This window comes from Panthera leo, chromosome B3 (assembly GCF_018350215.1).
Source record: "Panthera leo isolate Ple1 chromosome B3, P.leo_Ple1_pat1.1, whole genome shotgun sequence".
NCBI classification, from domain to species: Eukaryota; Metazoa; Chordata; class Mammalia; order Carnivora; family Felidae; genus Panthera; species Panthera leo.
Genome location: NC_056684.1, coordinates 54,826,948 through 54,840,747, shown reverse-complemented (window position 1 = coordinate 54,840,747; position 13,800 = coordinate 54,826,948). Strand labels below are relative to the sequence as shown.

The window sequence follows — 13,800 nt, the reverse complement described above, 5'->3', positions numbered from 1 at the left end:
CCTTTTATATGGCATCATATACAAGTCAAATATTATGTATGAAAACATAAAGAAGATAATAATGTATAAGAAAAATATTTGCAAAACACATGAATAAGTCCCAACATACAACTCTCCGAAAAAAGACAAACAACCCGATTTAAAATGGGCAACTGACATGACAATTCTTTTTAATATAAATGCTCGATTAACTTGAAAAGATGTGTAAGCTCATGTAGAATTCACAGTGTCATTTAAACAATGAAATGATTTTTCAACCACTAAATTGAAAAAAAATTAATAACACCTAGTGGTGGCTATTTTGTAGGAAATAGGTATCTTCATGATTGGTCAAAAGCATGAACTGCAAAAACTATCTTGAAAACTGCCATATTAATCTACTGAAAAATAACACTTGCCCTAGTAAAATACTTTTGAACAAATTTGGCAATACTATACTACTAACAGAAATAATGAACTATTTCTATATTTACTGACTGATCATTAAAAAATCAAGATGCAGAATAAGTGCACTGCATGTTTTTTAATAGCAAACTAGTTAATACTTTATTCCCAGATAGATCACCTTTTTTTTTTTTTTTTTTTTTTTTTTTTAATGTTTATGTTTGAGAGAGAGGGAGACAGAATGTGAACAGGGGAGGAGCAGAGAAAGAGGGAGACACAGAATCCGAAGCAGCCTCCAGGTTCTGAGCTGTCAGCACAGACCCCATGTGGGGCTCAAACTCACAAACCATGAGATCATGACCTGAGCTGAAGTTGGACGCTCAACTGACTGAGCCACTCAGGCGCCCCTAGATCACTCTTTCTGAACCTATTAACAAGACTATGAGACTATGTTCTGTATTTTTCTTTTTTTTTTAAACACTCAGATCAGAAGGTCTCAATCTCAGTACTCATTTTGTCATCCCTGGTTGTTTTCTTTGCCCTCCTTGCAATGAGAAGGAAAACCAATGAGTGTTTAGTTGGACAAAATATTAAAAACCAAAAGCACTTGTTTTTGTCTCATCCAAAAACCTGTAAGCTGAGAGCAGAATAAAATGCTTATCCCCCATGTTTTACACATAGTAGGCACACAAGGAATATTTGTTGAATGAATGATACATTCATGTGGCCTTATAGGATTCATTATTTCAATAAAATTTTACTCAACACCTACTGTGTGCCCATTTATATCCTAGATGTATCTAAGATATGATATCAGCCATGGGGAGCTTACAGTCCCTTAGAGAAACAGTGATATAAATTAACAGTTACAATGATACATAGTAATAAGTTCTACAATAGAGGAGAGTGTAAAGCACAAATTAGGAAGAAAGGAAGGCTGAGAGAAATTTCACAGAAAGAAAAGACTTTAGATTACAAAGCACAATACTGCTGTCAGTGGTTAAGAATAAGGGCACTCGTGCAGACAACCTGGGCTCAATTCTGGCTCTTCTATTTATCACCTGTGCAAACTTGAGCACTCGGTTTCCATTGTTTCATTAATAAAATGTGGGTAAAAATAGTGCCTACCTCAAAGATTATGAATATTCACTAATTATGAACATAAGGTGCTTAGCACTATGTACCAATCAATTCATTTCAGTTTCGTTATTATTAAAACATTATCACCGATGAATGGGAGTCTGCAGCTACAGAAGAGGTTAAACAAAGACCATTCAGTACCTCTGAGAAAGGTAAATGGGCAGCCTGTGGGAAACCTTACTTCAAGTAATGTAACCTCTTCTCCGATGAAGATATCCTTCCACTCCTGTTCCCCTATGGCATTAGTCACTCTTTTGCACTTCCAGACTATATGTTTCTTATACTTTTCTTATGGCTTCAATTTCAGCCTCTCACTTAGTTGAGTGCATTTACATATCTAGCAAGTGCATATAAATTGCCATTCATTGAAGGATATGGTGAAATTCAGCTTAAACCGGACTTAAGTTCCTGACTATAAGATAGGAAAGGTTAACTGGCACAAAGGGAATTTATAAATGCCCTAAGAAAATCTACTTACTTGCTTAGATGCTAGCTTCCTTTCAAGAATGAACATAGCCAGAACACGCTAGCCTGTTTTAGACTTGCCAAGCCAGGCTTAAGAGGCCTAGTCATTTATTCAACAATTATTTGCCAAGCCCCGTTCAAGATTACAAAATTTAACATGACCTGGTGGAGGAAAAGAGAACAGGCTTTTACACAAATGATGGCAATAATCTGCGATCAGTGCTAATGACAGAAGCTTGGACAAGTCGATTCAGGGCGCCTGAAGATTGCAGCAAGTGCACCCAACAGGCTGAACGACGCAAGAAATCAGTGGCCTTACCAAGGAACTCCGTTTAGGGTCAATTACAGCACAATAACTAGGTACTGCGAGAGTGAAGCTGCAGAATGCCTCTACAGGGCGCCTTGGGGCTGCAGGCTTTGGCTGGCTTTGGCTGCCAGCGTCACGTGCACTCGGTCAACACACGTGTACAGGGCACCCACTGTGAGCCAGGCGCGACGCCAGGATGACACAGCGGGGGTCCCCAGGATAGGGTCTCAGGGTTACCCCAACAGCCTGGAGGACGCGAGGAGGGCTTCCCACACGCCACTTATTAGTAGGAACTTGGGATCTCGATGACACTTCAGAGTCAAAGCCTGAGTCCCGCAACCCGCGGACAGTCCACCACCACCGGATTTGAGGAGGGGGCGGGTCAGCCCTCGGAAAGCCTCAGCCAGAATCCTGAGGACACCGCACCTGCTCCAACCCCAGCTCCAAGCCCAGCTGAGAAGCGAAACTCACCGGAGGCCACGGATGCTATCACCACGGGGAAACCCTAGCCCCGGCCAAAGACCGACTTCTAACAAACCCCCTTACCCGGGATCTAATCTACTAGCTCCTTCCTCGTCCCAACCGAACTCAGAAGTGCTGAGGCCATTGATGAGCAGCCTCGTCCTTCAATCGCCTGCTAGAACCTGCTCTGGTGGGCGGGGCCATGCCGGCTCGGGGCGGGGCGCAGAGGCGGAAGTCTCCGCCTTTCTCAAGCTTAGTTGAGAAGTCCACCTGCAGTTGCAAATGTATGGCTGTTTGAAAGCGGGCGCCAGCGGTGGCGGGAAGCTCCTCCTGTGCTCCCATTGGTGGATTCGTGAGCCAATTACGAAATGATTGACTATGGAGCGGGCGGGCTTATGGTTGCTTAGAAATGCCCAGGCGCCTGGCCTCAGGCCTTTGGCGAGGAAGAACCTGGTCTTGTCCGGGGCCGGTTGCACCTTCCTTCACCACCTGGTTCCCCCAACCGCTCACGCTGCTCTTTCAATTCCCAAACCTCAGTTTTCGGCTGCAGCACACAGAATCCCTCACTTTCCCCGCCGAACCCCTACCTTGAAGGTTTTTTCACTTGCCCTTCTCTAAGGTGCCTGCTTCCCCATCACCCAAACAGGCTTAGATGTAATTTTGCTTTGTCTTCTTGCTTATTGGGTCCTGCCTTGTTTGAATTTGTATTTCTTTCATTACTGATGAGTTAGCACATTTTTCCAAGTGTGTGTTCACTACTTGAATTTCCTCAAGTGTGAATGTTCTCGTCACTTGGGTATATGCTAACCTGTCCTTTAAGACAGTGCTGTCCAGTATGCACTAAAGCCCATTCTGTATCCACCTTCCAAGTTAAAGGGTTCCAGTGAATATCGAGGAGTTGGTAACACTGGGTTCACATATCTTTTTACCTTCCTCATACATACGAGAAAACCCTTTCTGCTATGGTATGGAGAAAAATGGTTGTTTAAGGCTTTTCATAATCTGACTAGTTTTCTTCCCACCCCAGTGATGCCTACACTGACCCCTGTAATCCCATCAACTAACCTAAGGTTATGCCATATAATAGGTACTCACTCAATCCATAGCAATAACTGAGTGAAATTACTGGCTGAGCTGCCTATCCTTCCCAGAGCGCTTTTGTTTTGCTCACGCTCTTTCACCTGTATTGCCCTATCTTACTTACCTACTCAGTCTTCAAGACAGATGAGCACCTCCTCTGAAGACTTTCACGACACACTTCCCTCCCTTGGCAGAAACAACCCCTCTTACATCTGTTTACAGTATAGGTATCTTATGGTGCTTATTATCTTCTACAATTAGTTGTGTGTCTGATTTACTCAGTTCAATGTTAATATCTTGAGGTACTCACATTGCTCCTTGGACATCAAACATGCTTCATAGTCCCTGGTGGGCACTCAAAGTTGTTAAGTGAGCAGATAAATGAATGAACAAATAAATGAAGGCTTCTGTGCCAGAAAATGTGAGTAAAAGGCATTCAGGTAAATGGCAGTTGTTGAAACCTGAGCCAAGGTATCTGTTAGTGGGAACTAGGCTTGGATTAAGAGGATGCTAAGTAATCCCTGCCCACAAACATAGAGGTGAACACATAAAATATATAAGGGGGGGGCAAAGCACATGAGGAGACAATGTTTATAATCCCTTACACAGTGCTTTAGAATTTGGTAAGTTCTTTCACAGACAGTAGCTCATGTGTTCCTCACAACAAACCTGTGAGGGGCTAGGACAGGTAAAAAAATGACTAAATAAATAAATAAATAAGTGACTTGTCCAAAGCTACACAGCTAATATGAGAGGAAGAATTTGAATACATATCCTTTATCTCCAAATCCAGAGCTATTTGTATTTAATATTATATTAAATGTGAGATTTAAGTACGTATGTCACAAAAGATGCAAAGTAAAGAATAAATCAGAGCCTCTTGCCTCTAAAAATGGATTTGGGTAGAGTTTTACAGGTATAATCAATGAAATTTTCTTGACTGCCTATCTTGTGTAGTTCCTGGCCTCAATGCTTGAATATAAAGTGTGAGGCAGGACCCTTACCCTCCAGATAATCATACTCGTTAGCAGTGCAAGATGCTTACATAAGAAGGCAAATCTCTGTCTCTCTCTCTCTCTCTCTCTCTCTCTCACACACACACACACACACACAGTTTACTACATGCAATATAAGAATGGGTGATGATTCTGGGGAAAAATGAGCATTTAAGAAAGGATTTATCTGACCAAGTTCTTGGAAGAAGAGGAAAAGAGAGTCAACAGGAAGGTTGTTAGCATGAGTGATTGTAAGGTGAAACCAGACCACCAAGAGTAAAGGATTCTTATATTTAGAGGTATGAGTGAAGAAGTACACTGAAAAGGAGCAGCCAATAGAAGAGCTTGATGCCTGAAGAAATAGGAAAGCCATGCTATACATGTAAGGTAAGGTGTAAACAAGGAACGAACTTGACATGTCCAGGGAAACACAACCAGACAAAATCATTATGGGGCAATAAAATAAATGTGGGGAAAGAAAGAAAAACTGCCAAAGACCTTGAGTGCTAGACAAGATATTATTTCTGGAATGTTGGGTCAATATTTATCTTGCATTTTTTAAACAGACACACCTGTGAGCTGGGAGGGACGCTACCTCTACCAGACCTGTTTATGTTTCTAGGGGAAATGTCATGTTGCTGATGAGATGTGGTCCTTCCCATTCAGAACATATATAAAGGTGGAGCTAAACCATCATTCCTCTTTCTTCCAATCTTCTCTTCGGTGCCAAAGCTATCAGGTCAAATCAAAGCCATTATGAAATAAACAGTGCTATCCTTAAAAGAACACTGAACTTAAAAATGATCCAAGTTTAAGTTCCAGCTCTCTCACCCACTAGTTTTTATCCACAATTTATTTAACCCCTGAGCCTCAAAGTTCTTATTTAAAAATAAGAATAATATCTACTCTGCGGTATTGTAAAAAAGGATGAAATGATATTGCGTTTAAAATGTAGAAATGCTATTGAACTGAATGTTATTTAACTGAGGGAGATCAGAACATTATTTGTAATACATTCAATAATATTTTTTGAGCATCCACTTTGCACCAAACACTATTCTAGGGGATCATTTAATACTGACACATGGATCAAAATGCCTGCCCTAATTAACCCTAATCACCAAATCTACTCTGGTCCAAGGTCACCATAACTTTAGTACCATCACTTCCCCACCACTCCAAGACCTGGCCACACCTAATTTGTTCAAAGGTAAGCACCAGACCCAAGCTGTGCCACTCATTTTCCCTTCCCAAGTAACTGAAATAAGACGTAATGAAACTGAGTCAGGTGGTAACCATACAGAAGAGAAGCAGACTTTTATTACAGTTGTCTGTATTTTACGGGAAATATACCACTTCCATTTATGGAAGTATATGTATATTGTGGAGTCTAGACTGAAGATCATGAACTTCTGTCACTCAAAGCCATAGATCTGTCTGGTTCTAACACATTGTAAAGTCTAACAGTTAAGTTTTTCCTTGGGTTCTGTGATAACCTGAACCTTAAAACACTTTTTGACTTGAGCTGACTTGGGTCATTTAGGGGTTGAATAGTGTCCCCCCAAATTTCGTGTCCACCCAGAACTCAGAATGTGACCTTATTTGGAAATAGGATCTTGCAAATGTAATTAGTTAATATCGATAAGGATAGGCCCTAAATCTAAGACTGATGTCCTTAAAAGAAGAGAAAATGAATCTGAAACTAATGTAATATTCCGTGTCAATTGAATACACACACACACATATATATATATATATATATATATATATATATATATATATACACACACACACAAACATATATATATATAGGTTACTGTAGTACAGAGTTCACTGTTAAAATGTGTAATTTCCTCAACAACAACAAAAAAAAAGAAGCAAGAAGAGGTAAAGACACAGAAAGACACACAAGGAGAAGACAGCCATGTAAAGATGAAGGCAGAAATAAGAGTTATGTTGCCACAACCCAGGGAAAACACCCAGGGCCACCAGAAGCTGGCAAGGGATTCTTCTCCAGAACCTTCAGAAGGAACATGGTCCTGCCAACACCTTGATTTCAGACTTTTAGTCTCCAGTACTGAGAGAGAATAAATTTTCTTGTTTTAAGCCACTTAGTTTGTGGTACTTTGTAGCAGGAGCCCCAGGAAGTTAATGCACGTGGGTTTTCATTCCTTGGAACCAAACATTTATGACTAAGATGCATCTGTGACAATAGATCGTATCTGAAAAGTCTAAACCAGTGATTCTCCAAGTATGATCCATGGCCCACTGCTGGACCTCAAGGATATTCCAGACAGTTCATTAAATGATACAAACCACAACAGTTTCTTCAGTTCTCATGGGAAAATAACTTGCAATTTTATAGGCTTTTATTTTTATATACAACTAAAGTTTACCTACTAGGAATATACCAAGTAAGATAATGAGGGGTTATTAATGCTTAGAATTTGTTACAAGTATCACATTATTTAAGCTCACCAAGAACAGTTTTCATCTCTTCTATGTGCAGCATTATAAAACTCCTGCTTGTGCATACTTGAAGATAACTGAAATACTCACTTTTGGGAGAAGGGCATAAATATTAGTGTCATTCCCAGGCAATTGTGGGTTTTAAGGGCTATTATTCCCACATCTTAATTATGAACTATCTTTGCTTGGCTTAATATCAATTAAATTTGTTGTAAGCTGTTTGGTTAACTCAACTGTGTATACTGTGGAACTATTTTAATACATGAATTTCCACTTTTCCTATAATGACTTTAAAATAATATCCAAGTTCAGGTTCCACTTTTGTCATTAGTCATCTATTAGTAAAGTCATCAATTTGTAATTCCTCTGAAGTTTGCTTATACTCTCTGGAAATGTGTTAGGTATAAATTTGTTCTGTTTAAATAACTGACAACACACTGTCAAGGAAAGTGATAAAATTACTCATTTTTTGAAAAGTTCATAGGGCAGTATTTTGGAATATAAAATCATATGAATGGTATTTCTCCTTTAAAAGTAAGTAAGCAATTCCTATCATTCCTCTTCAGTTCTTTCTTGTCATTGAGTTATTTTTCCACTACCTAAACAAACAAACAAATAAAAAGGGGGGTTGAGGGATGAAAGTTATGTGGGGTAATAGGTCTTTTGCCCCTTCCGTGGTCTTTGGTCAAAAGTGTGAGAGCCAATTGCCTGAACTTAATGTTTAGGATTCACACCAAGGTTTTGAATCAGAAAACCTATCAGAAGAAGTGACGGCAACCATTTGATAAAGATCCAAGGCTGCAAAAATTATATTTGAATGTGAAATGCAGACCCTCCCAGATGCCATATTGCTTCTGTTACTTGAAACAGTGGGTTGAAAAGGAAAGAAAGAAGTACCAAAACAAGATCATAAAATTGGTGTGTATTTGAAATGCTTATATAACACGTTCAAAGCAGATTAATAAGATACGATGTTATGCTACCATAAGAAAATAACAAGATTTATTTTTTATTTTTTTAATGTGTATTCCTTTATGAGAGAGAGAGAGAGACAGAGAGCAAGTGGGGGTGGGACACAGAAAGAGGGAGACACAGAATCTGAAGCAGGCTCTAGGCTCTGAGCTGTCAGCACAGAGCCCGACATAGGGCTCTAACTCACAAACTGAGATCATGACCTGAACCAAAGTCTGACGCTTAACCCACTGAGCCTCAGGCACCCTGAAAATTACAGGATTTCTTTAAAATGTTCATGTATTTGAACACTTAGTCCAGTAATGGGACACATGGTTAAAGTTATTTGATGTTCTTCTGCCTTGGGTTAGGTTCTCAAAAGTGAAACTTGGGATGGAAATTTGAGTGCATAGATAGGATTTATTAAGGAAGAGCTTTCCAGAGAAAGTTGTTAGGGAATGAGGAAGCAGGACAGGAAAAGGGAAAAGCCAAGCAGGCACGTGCTTTCAGGAGATGTGCCGGCCGGTCTGACCCCCCGGGAACTCTGGAGTTTAATCAGAATGGGACAAGAGAGGTGGGCTTTCCCACTCTTGCACTAGTGATGGTGGCAAGGAAGAGGAGAAGGAAACTCACAGGCACTTCTGGCTCCTGGTGACTCAAAGCAGCTCCCCTTACCTGAGGCTGTGCCCAGAAACAAAAGTCAATCACTCTGCAGGCAGTTAGGAGCAAAACACACAGAGGCCGGCAGTGGGGCATGCAGAAATGATTCCAGGAATCTGAGAGGGGCTGGGCAGAGCTGGCAATGTCTGGCATGACATCTGTGTTTGCCATCCTTTGATCTTGTCAGCATATCTCCAGAGGCGATATCAAACATGTTTGAGGCCCTTCATGAAGGTGGCTTCATGCAGTTCATCCTGATGACCCCTCCTAGTCCTGACATGACAGGACCTAGGATAACCAAGATGATCCTACGACCACATTCAGCGAAAGTGCCAACATGAAAGTAGTTTTACCCCCAAACCTTTTTTAAATTAAACTTTTTATTTTGGAAAAATTGCACATTCACATGCAGTTGTGAGAAACAATACAGGGACATCTTTAAGCTTTATCCAGTTTGCACCAATAATAACATCTTTTTCAAAACTATAATACATTATCACAACCACGATATCCACACTGATACAGTCAAAAATCAAAAAACAATTACATCACACAAGGATTCCTCATGTTGCCCTTTTATAACCGTACCCACTTTCCTCCCCACACTTGCTCCCTCCTTAATACCTAATCTATTCTTCATTTCCATAATTTTATCATTTCAAGAAGGTTACATACAGTCCTTACCTATAGTAAGGACTATAGTATGTAACCTTTTGGGATTAGCTTTTTTTGCTCTGCATAATTCTCTGGAGATTCAGCCCAGTTGTATGCATCAGCAGGTTATTCCTTTTCATTGCTGACTAGTGTTTCATGGTATGCCTGTACTACAGTTTCTTTATCCATTCACCCATTGAAGGAACATCTGGGATGTTGCCAGTTTTAGGTCATTACAAACAAAGCTACTCTAAAAATTTCTGTCCCAGTTTTTGTATAAATGTAAGTTTTCATTTTTCTCTGTGATCTAAGCCCAGCAGAATTACTGGGTTGAATGTTAGCTGTACATTTAGTTTCTTAAATAAACTACCAAACTGCTTTCCAGAGTGGCTGTACTATTTTACATTTTCACCAGGAATGGATGTGTGACTGACTTCCTCCTCATTGAGCCAGCATTTGGTATTGTCAACATTTTTCACTTATCCATTCAGATATGTGTATAGTAATATCTAATTGTGATTTTAATTTGCATTTCCTTACTGGCTAATGATTTTTTTTAATGTTTTATTATTTATTCTTGAGAGACAGAGAGACAGCGTGAATGGGGGAGGGGCAGTGAGAGGGAGACACAGAATCTGAAGCAGGCTCCAGGCTCCCAGCTGTCAGCACAGAGCTCGAAGTGGGGCTCAAACTCATGAACCATGAGATCATGACCCAAGCTGAAGTTGGACGCTCAACCAACTGAGCCACCCAGGTGCCCCAATTTTTTTTAAAGTTTACCTATTTGAGAGAGAGAGAGAGAGTGTGTGTGTGTGCACACACGAGGGGAAGAGAGAAAGGGAGACAAAATCCCAAGCAAGCTCCTCTGTGCTGTCAGTGCAGAGCCTGACACAGAACTTGATCTCACGAACTGTGAGCTAATGATTTTGACCTGACTGGCTAATGATTTTGAACACATTTCATGTGCTTGCTTGCCATCTGTGTATCTTCAGTGAATTGTCTGTTCGCGTTTTTTGTCCACTTTCCAATGAGATGTTTTTACTGTTGAGTTTTGAGGGCTTTTTTTTTAATACATTCGGGATACTAGCCCTCTGTCAGATAAGTGGTTTGCAAATATTTTTTCCCAGTCTACAGCGTGCCCTTCATCTTCTTTACAGAGTCTCTCACAGAATAAAAATTTATTATTTTGGTAAAATACAATGTCCTAATTTTTCCTTTAATGGATCATATCAAGTCTAAAAACTCTTTGCCTGGCCCTATATCCTAAAGATTTTCTCCTGTGCTTTTCTTTCCTAAAAGTCTCATAGTTTTACATTTGATGTTTAAATCCATAATCCATTTGAATTAATGTTTATGCGAAGTGTGAGGTTTGTTCTCTTGCCTACCGATGTCCAATTACTTCAATACCATTTGTTGAAAAGGCTCTTTCTTCCGTTCAGTATAATGTCCCCAGCCTCCTTGCTATGGGGTCACCAGGGCTGTGGGAGTCCCTCCACTGGAGGCCACACCTCCTAAAAGGCAGTCTTTCCACAGCTCTCTCTCTCCAGATTCTGTTACTGTGCTCTCCACTTACCCATTCGCTGGCCCCAGGGCACCTCATTCTCCCTGGTGGTTTCCCCATACTCTGCCCACACCTTTGTAAATAGTCCCTTTATTAAACTCTCCTCAAATTACCCAATTTAAGTGAGCCATCTGTTTCCGGTTAGGATCAGGATCCTGCAAATAAATTTTCCACATCCCAAACATCAGACATAAATACCGTGAATTGTCACAAAGAAATAATCATTTATTTTTTTTTGAAAAGTTGTTTACAGGTATTTATAGGCAAATGGATTTCCACTTTAAAACAGATGAAGATAAATGTGTGTCATTAAAATAGCATGCAATCAAACATTTCTTCTGCTGTTTCATTCTGGTTTAACTGTGTCTGTGGTACTTGGTAAGTGCATTATTTGCTTATCTAACTACTATAACATTACAGTCAAACACGGATTTTCCATGTACTGGTGCCTCATGTACCAGTGCCCATGTACTACTCACATCATTTATACTCTTGGCATCTATTTGTATCAGAAACTTTTTCTTGTGACCCAGTTAACACTCTTTTCAAACAGACTGAGACCACAACCCTGCTCTGTCTCTGAAAGGTGACTGGATCACCCATAAATTTCTATGATCTACACTCATGCTAACCCCCTTTGTGAGGATGAACAATCAAGAACCAAGGTATATGGAAAACTGATGAAAGAGACATTATTTTCTAGTTGTATAAAAGGAAACAAACCTACCTATGCAATCAGTGGCAGTAGAAGTAGAATAAAATCATAAACCTTTACAGAAAAATATTAGAGTTCAGTGCACTTGGTTTCTGATGATTTCTACCCAAAAAAAATTTCTTGTATTTTATTTAAAACTTAGCAAATATATCGCAATTACAAAGGTTAAGTTGTATCTACAGAGCCAAAATGAAGTGGGGTTAAGGCAACTGTCCAGATTACTCGGACTAAAAAAATCACCCCAAAGTCATGGCCAAACCATTATATGCAAAGGTGACTAAAAGACTGAAGCAGTTGTCTTCTACTCCAAACAACCAAATCCACTTCTACCATCATCCTGATAGCACTCCAAAGGTTCAATGTCTTTGACTAAAGGCTTGGGGTCTCCGCTACCTAAATGTTGATTTCAGTTGTGCCATTTGTTCTGGGAGTATAGATGCAGGCTAAAGGAAAAACCTCAAGCTTTCGTCTTAATGACACAAACTGATTATCAACACTGACCCCTAATAAATGGAAAATTTGCTTCTTATAGACTTATGTTACAGCTGAGATAGACTTCTAAATTCACCTAGCCCAATTCCCTTATTTCATAGACAAGGAAATGGGCGTCCAGACAGGTTTAGCAGCTCGCTCACAGTCACATAGAGAAAACTGTCCAGCACTTTTCTCTACACAACACTTAATTATACCCTCAGATCACCAGTGTACTTACATGTGGCAAACCCTTCCAACTGCTTCATTCAATATGTCTTCTCCCTTCTGCATTTTGTCTGATCATATCTAGAAAAGATGCTAAGGATACATGTAGATTCAGTCATAGCCAATCAAGAGGATATTTCTCCATACTTTCAAATAGAATCAATACTTTAATAAGAATGAAACCAATTTGGATATCGAATATGAAGAACACTGGTTTGTCTGCCATGTTTTAAATCCATGCACGCATGAGCTTCCTTTGTGGGAGGGTAAGGGGAAGGAAAGGGGGAGAACCATGATGGAATCAGAAATGACTGATAGATTTGGGTTCTTCAGCTTGCTCTGTGCTGCATACAAAGTGTCCAAATAGCAAAGACTGAGAAATACTAGGCCAAAGAATTTAGGCCCCAACCCTTGGCTAGTAAAAGAGACAGGCCAATGAAACAGACCAATGCTTTCAGTGGCTTTTGTTTTGATTCCACTGGCATAGACACCATCCAAATTCAATGTCAAATTTATTTGATCATTGTAGTGAAAGTGCTACTAAACAGAAAATCTGATAAAGTCAATAACTATCAAGCAAATTGCGTCTTATTTTTGTAACAAGGAAAAACTTTTTTTTTGGCAAATAGTTCTATAGTTATAGAATATGAAGACACTTAGAACTAATCTCCCCAATATGAAAATGTCCCCAAATTATCAAGTTGAAAGGCACATACCACTGCCCCAGCAGTTCATCCAGGTAGTCTCTAGCATGGGAAATTTTAATTGTGCTTTTAGCTTGCTATCGATGCAATATGGCCTTAAAAAGTGACATCCGTGCATATGATAATTTCTTCTCAGATGGACCAATCCTCTTCCCCTTTTCTGATTTTCACTTTCTGAAGATCGATCTGTGTTAGTTCTTTATCATATAAAGGACATAGTCCATGATGCTCTTGGGAAAATGTAGTTCACAGATTGTGCTCTATTTTATCTATCAACCAAGTTTGGATTATCTTTGTATCCTAACACAAAATGAACTTTCTTGAAATATCAGTGTGATGGTACTTCCATATTGTCATTTGTTGGAATGCAGAAGTCCTGGATTATTATCTTTTCTCACTGGCTGTTTAAGGCTTACTTCACTTCCAGAAGAGATGATTGGCAAACTATTATCCATGTGGTATCTGATAAGGTGGCCAACATTATCAAACACATGATCCTTGGTCCTTACCTTGAAAAGGAAACACAAAGTCCTTAGGTTAAATGATAATAGCTC

At 39.7% G+C, this 13,800-nt stretch overlaps 2 protein-coding genes across 13 annotated transcripts in view; both read right to left on the bottom strand.

Annotated features, from left to right (window-relative positions):
- Positions 1–2,901, bottom strand: part of CEP152 (centrosomal protein 152) — a 91,630-nt gene extending 88,729 nt beyond the window's left edge. For 7 of the 10 annotated variants that reach the window (XM_042942102.1, XM_042942107.1, XM_042942108.1 and 4 more), the window contains exon 1: positions 2,309–2,398. The gene's annotated coding sequence lies outside the window, so the exon portion shown is untranslated. The other 3 variants (XM_042942104.1, XM_042942106.1, XM_042942105.1) reach the window with 3 other exon arrangements.
- An 8,140-nt stretch (positions 2,902–11,041) lies between these two features.
- SHC4 (SHC adaptor protein 4) overlaps positions 11,042–13,800 on the bottom strand; it is a 130,556-nt gene continuing 127,797 nt past the window's right edge. For 2 of the 3 annotated variants that reach the window (XM_042942097.1, XM_042942098.1), the window contains one exon: positions 11,042–13,755. In XM_042942097.1, the coding sequence (XP_042798031.1) occupies positions 13,600–13,755 (156 nt within the window). In that variant the 3' untranslated portion in view covers positions 11,042–13,599. The remainder of the gene's footprint in view (positions 13,756–13,800) is intronic. The other variant, XR_006203586.1, reaches the window with a different exon arrangement.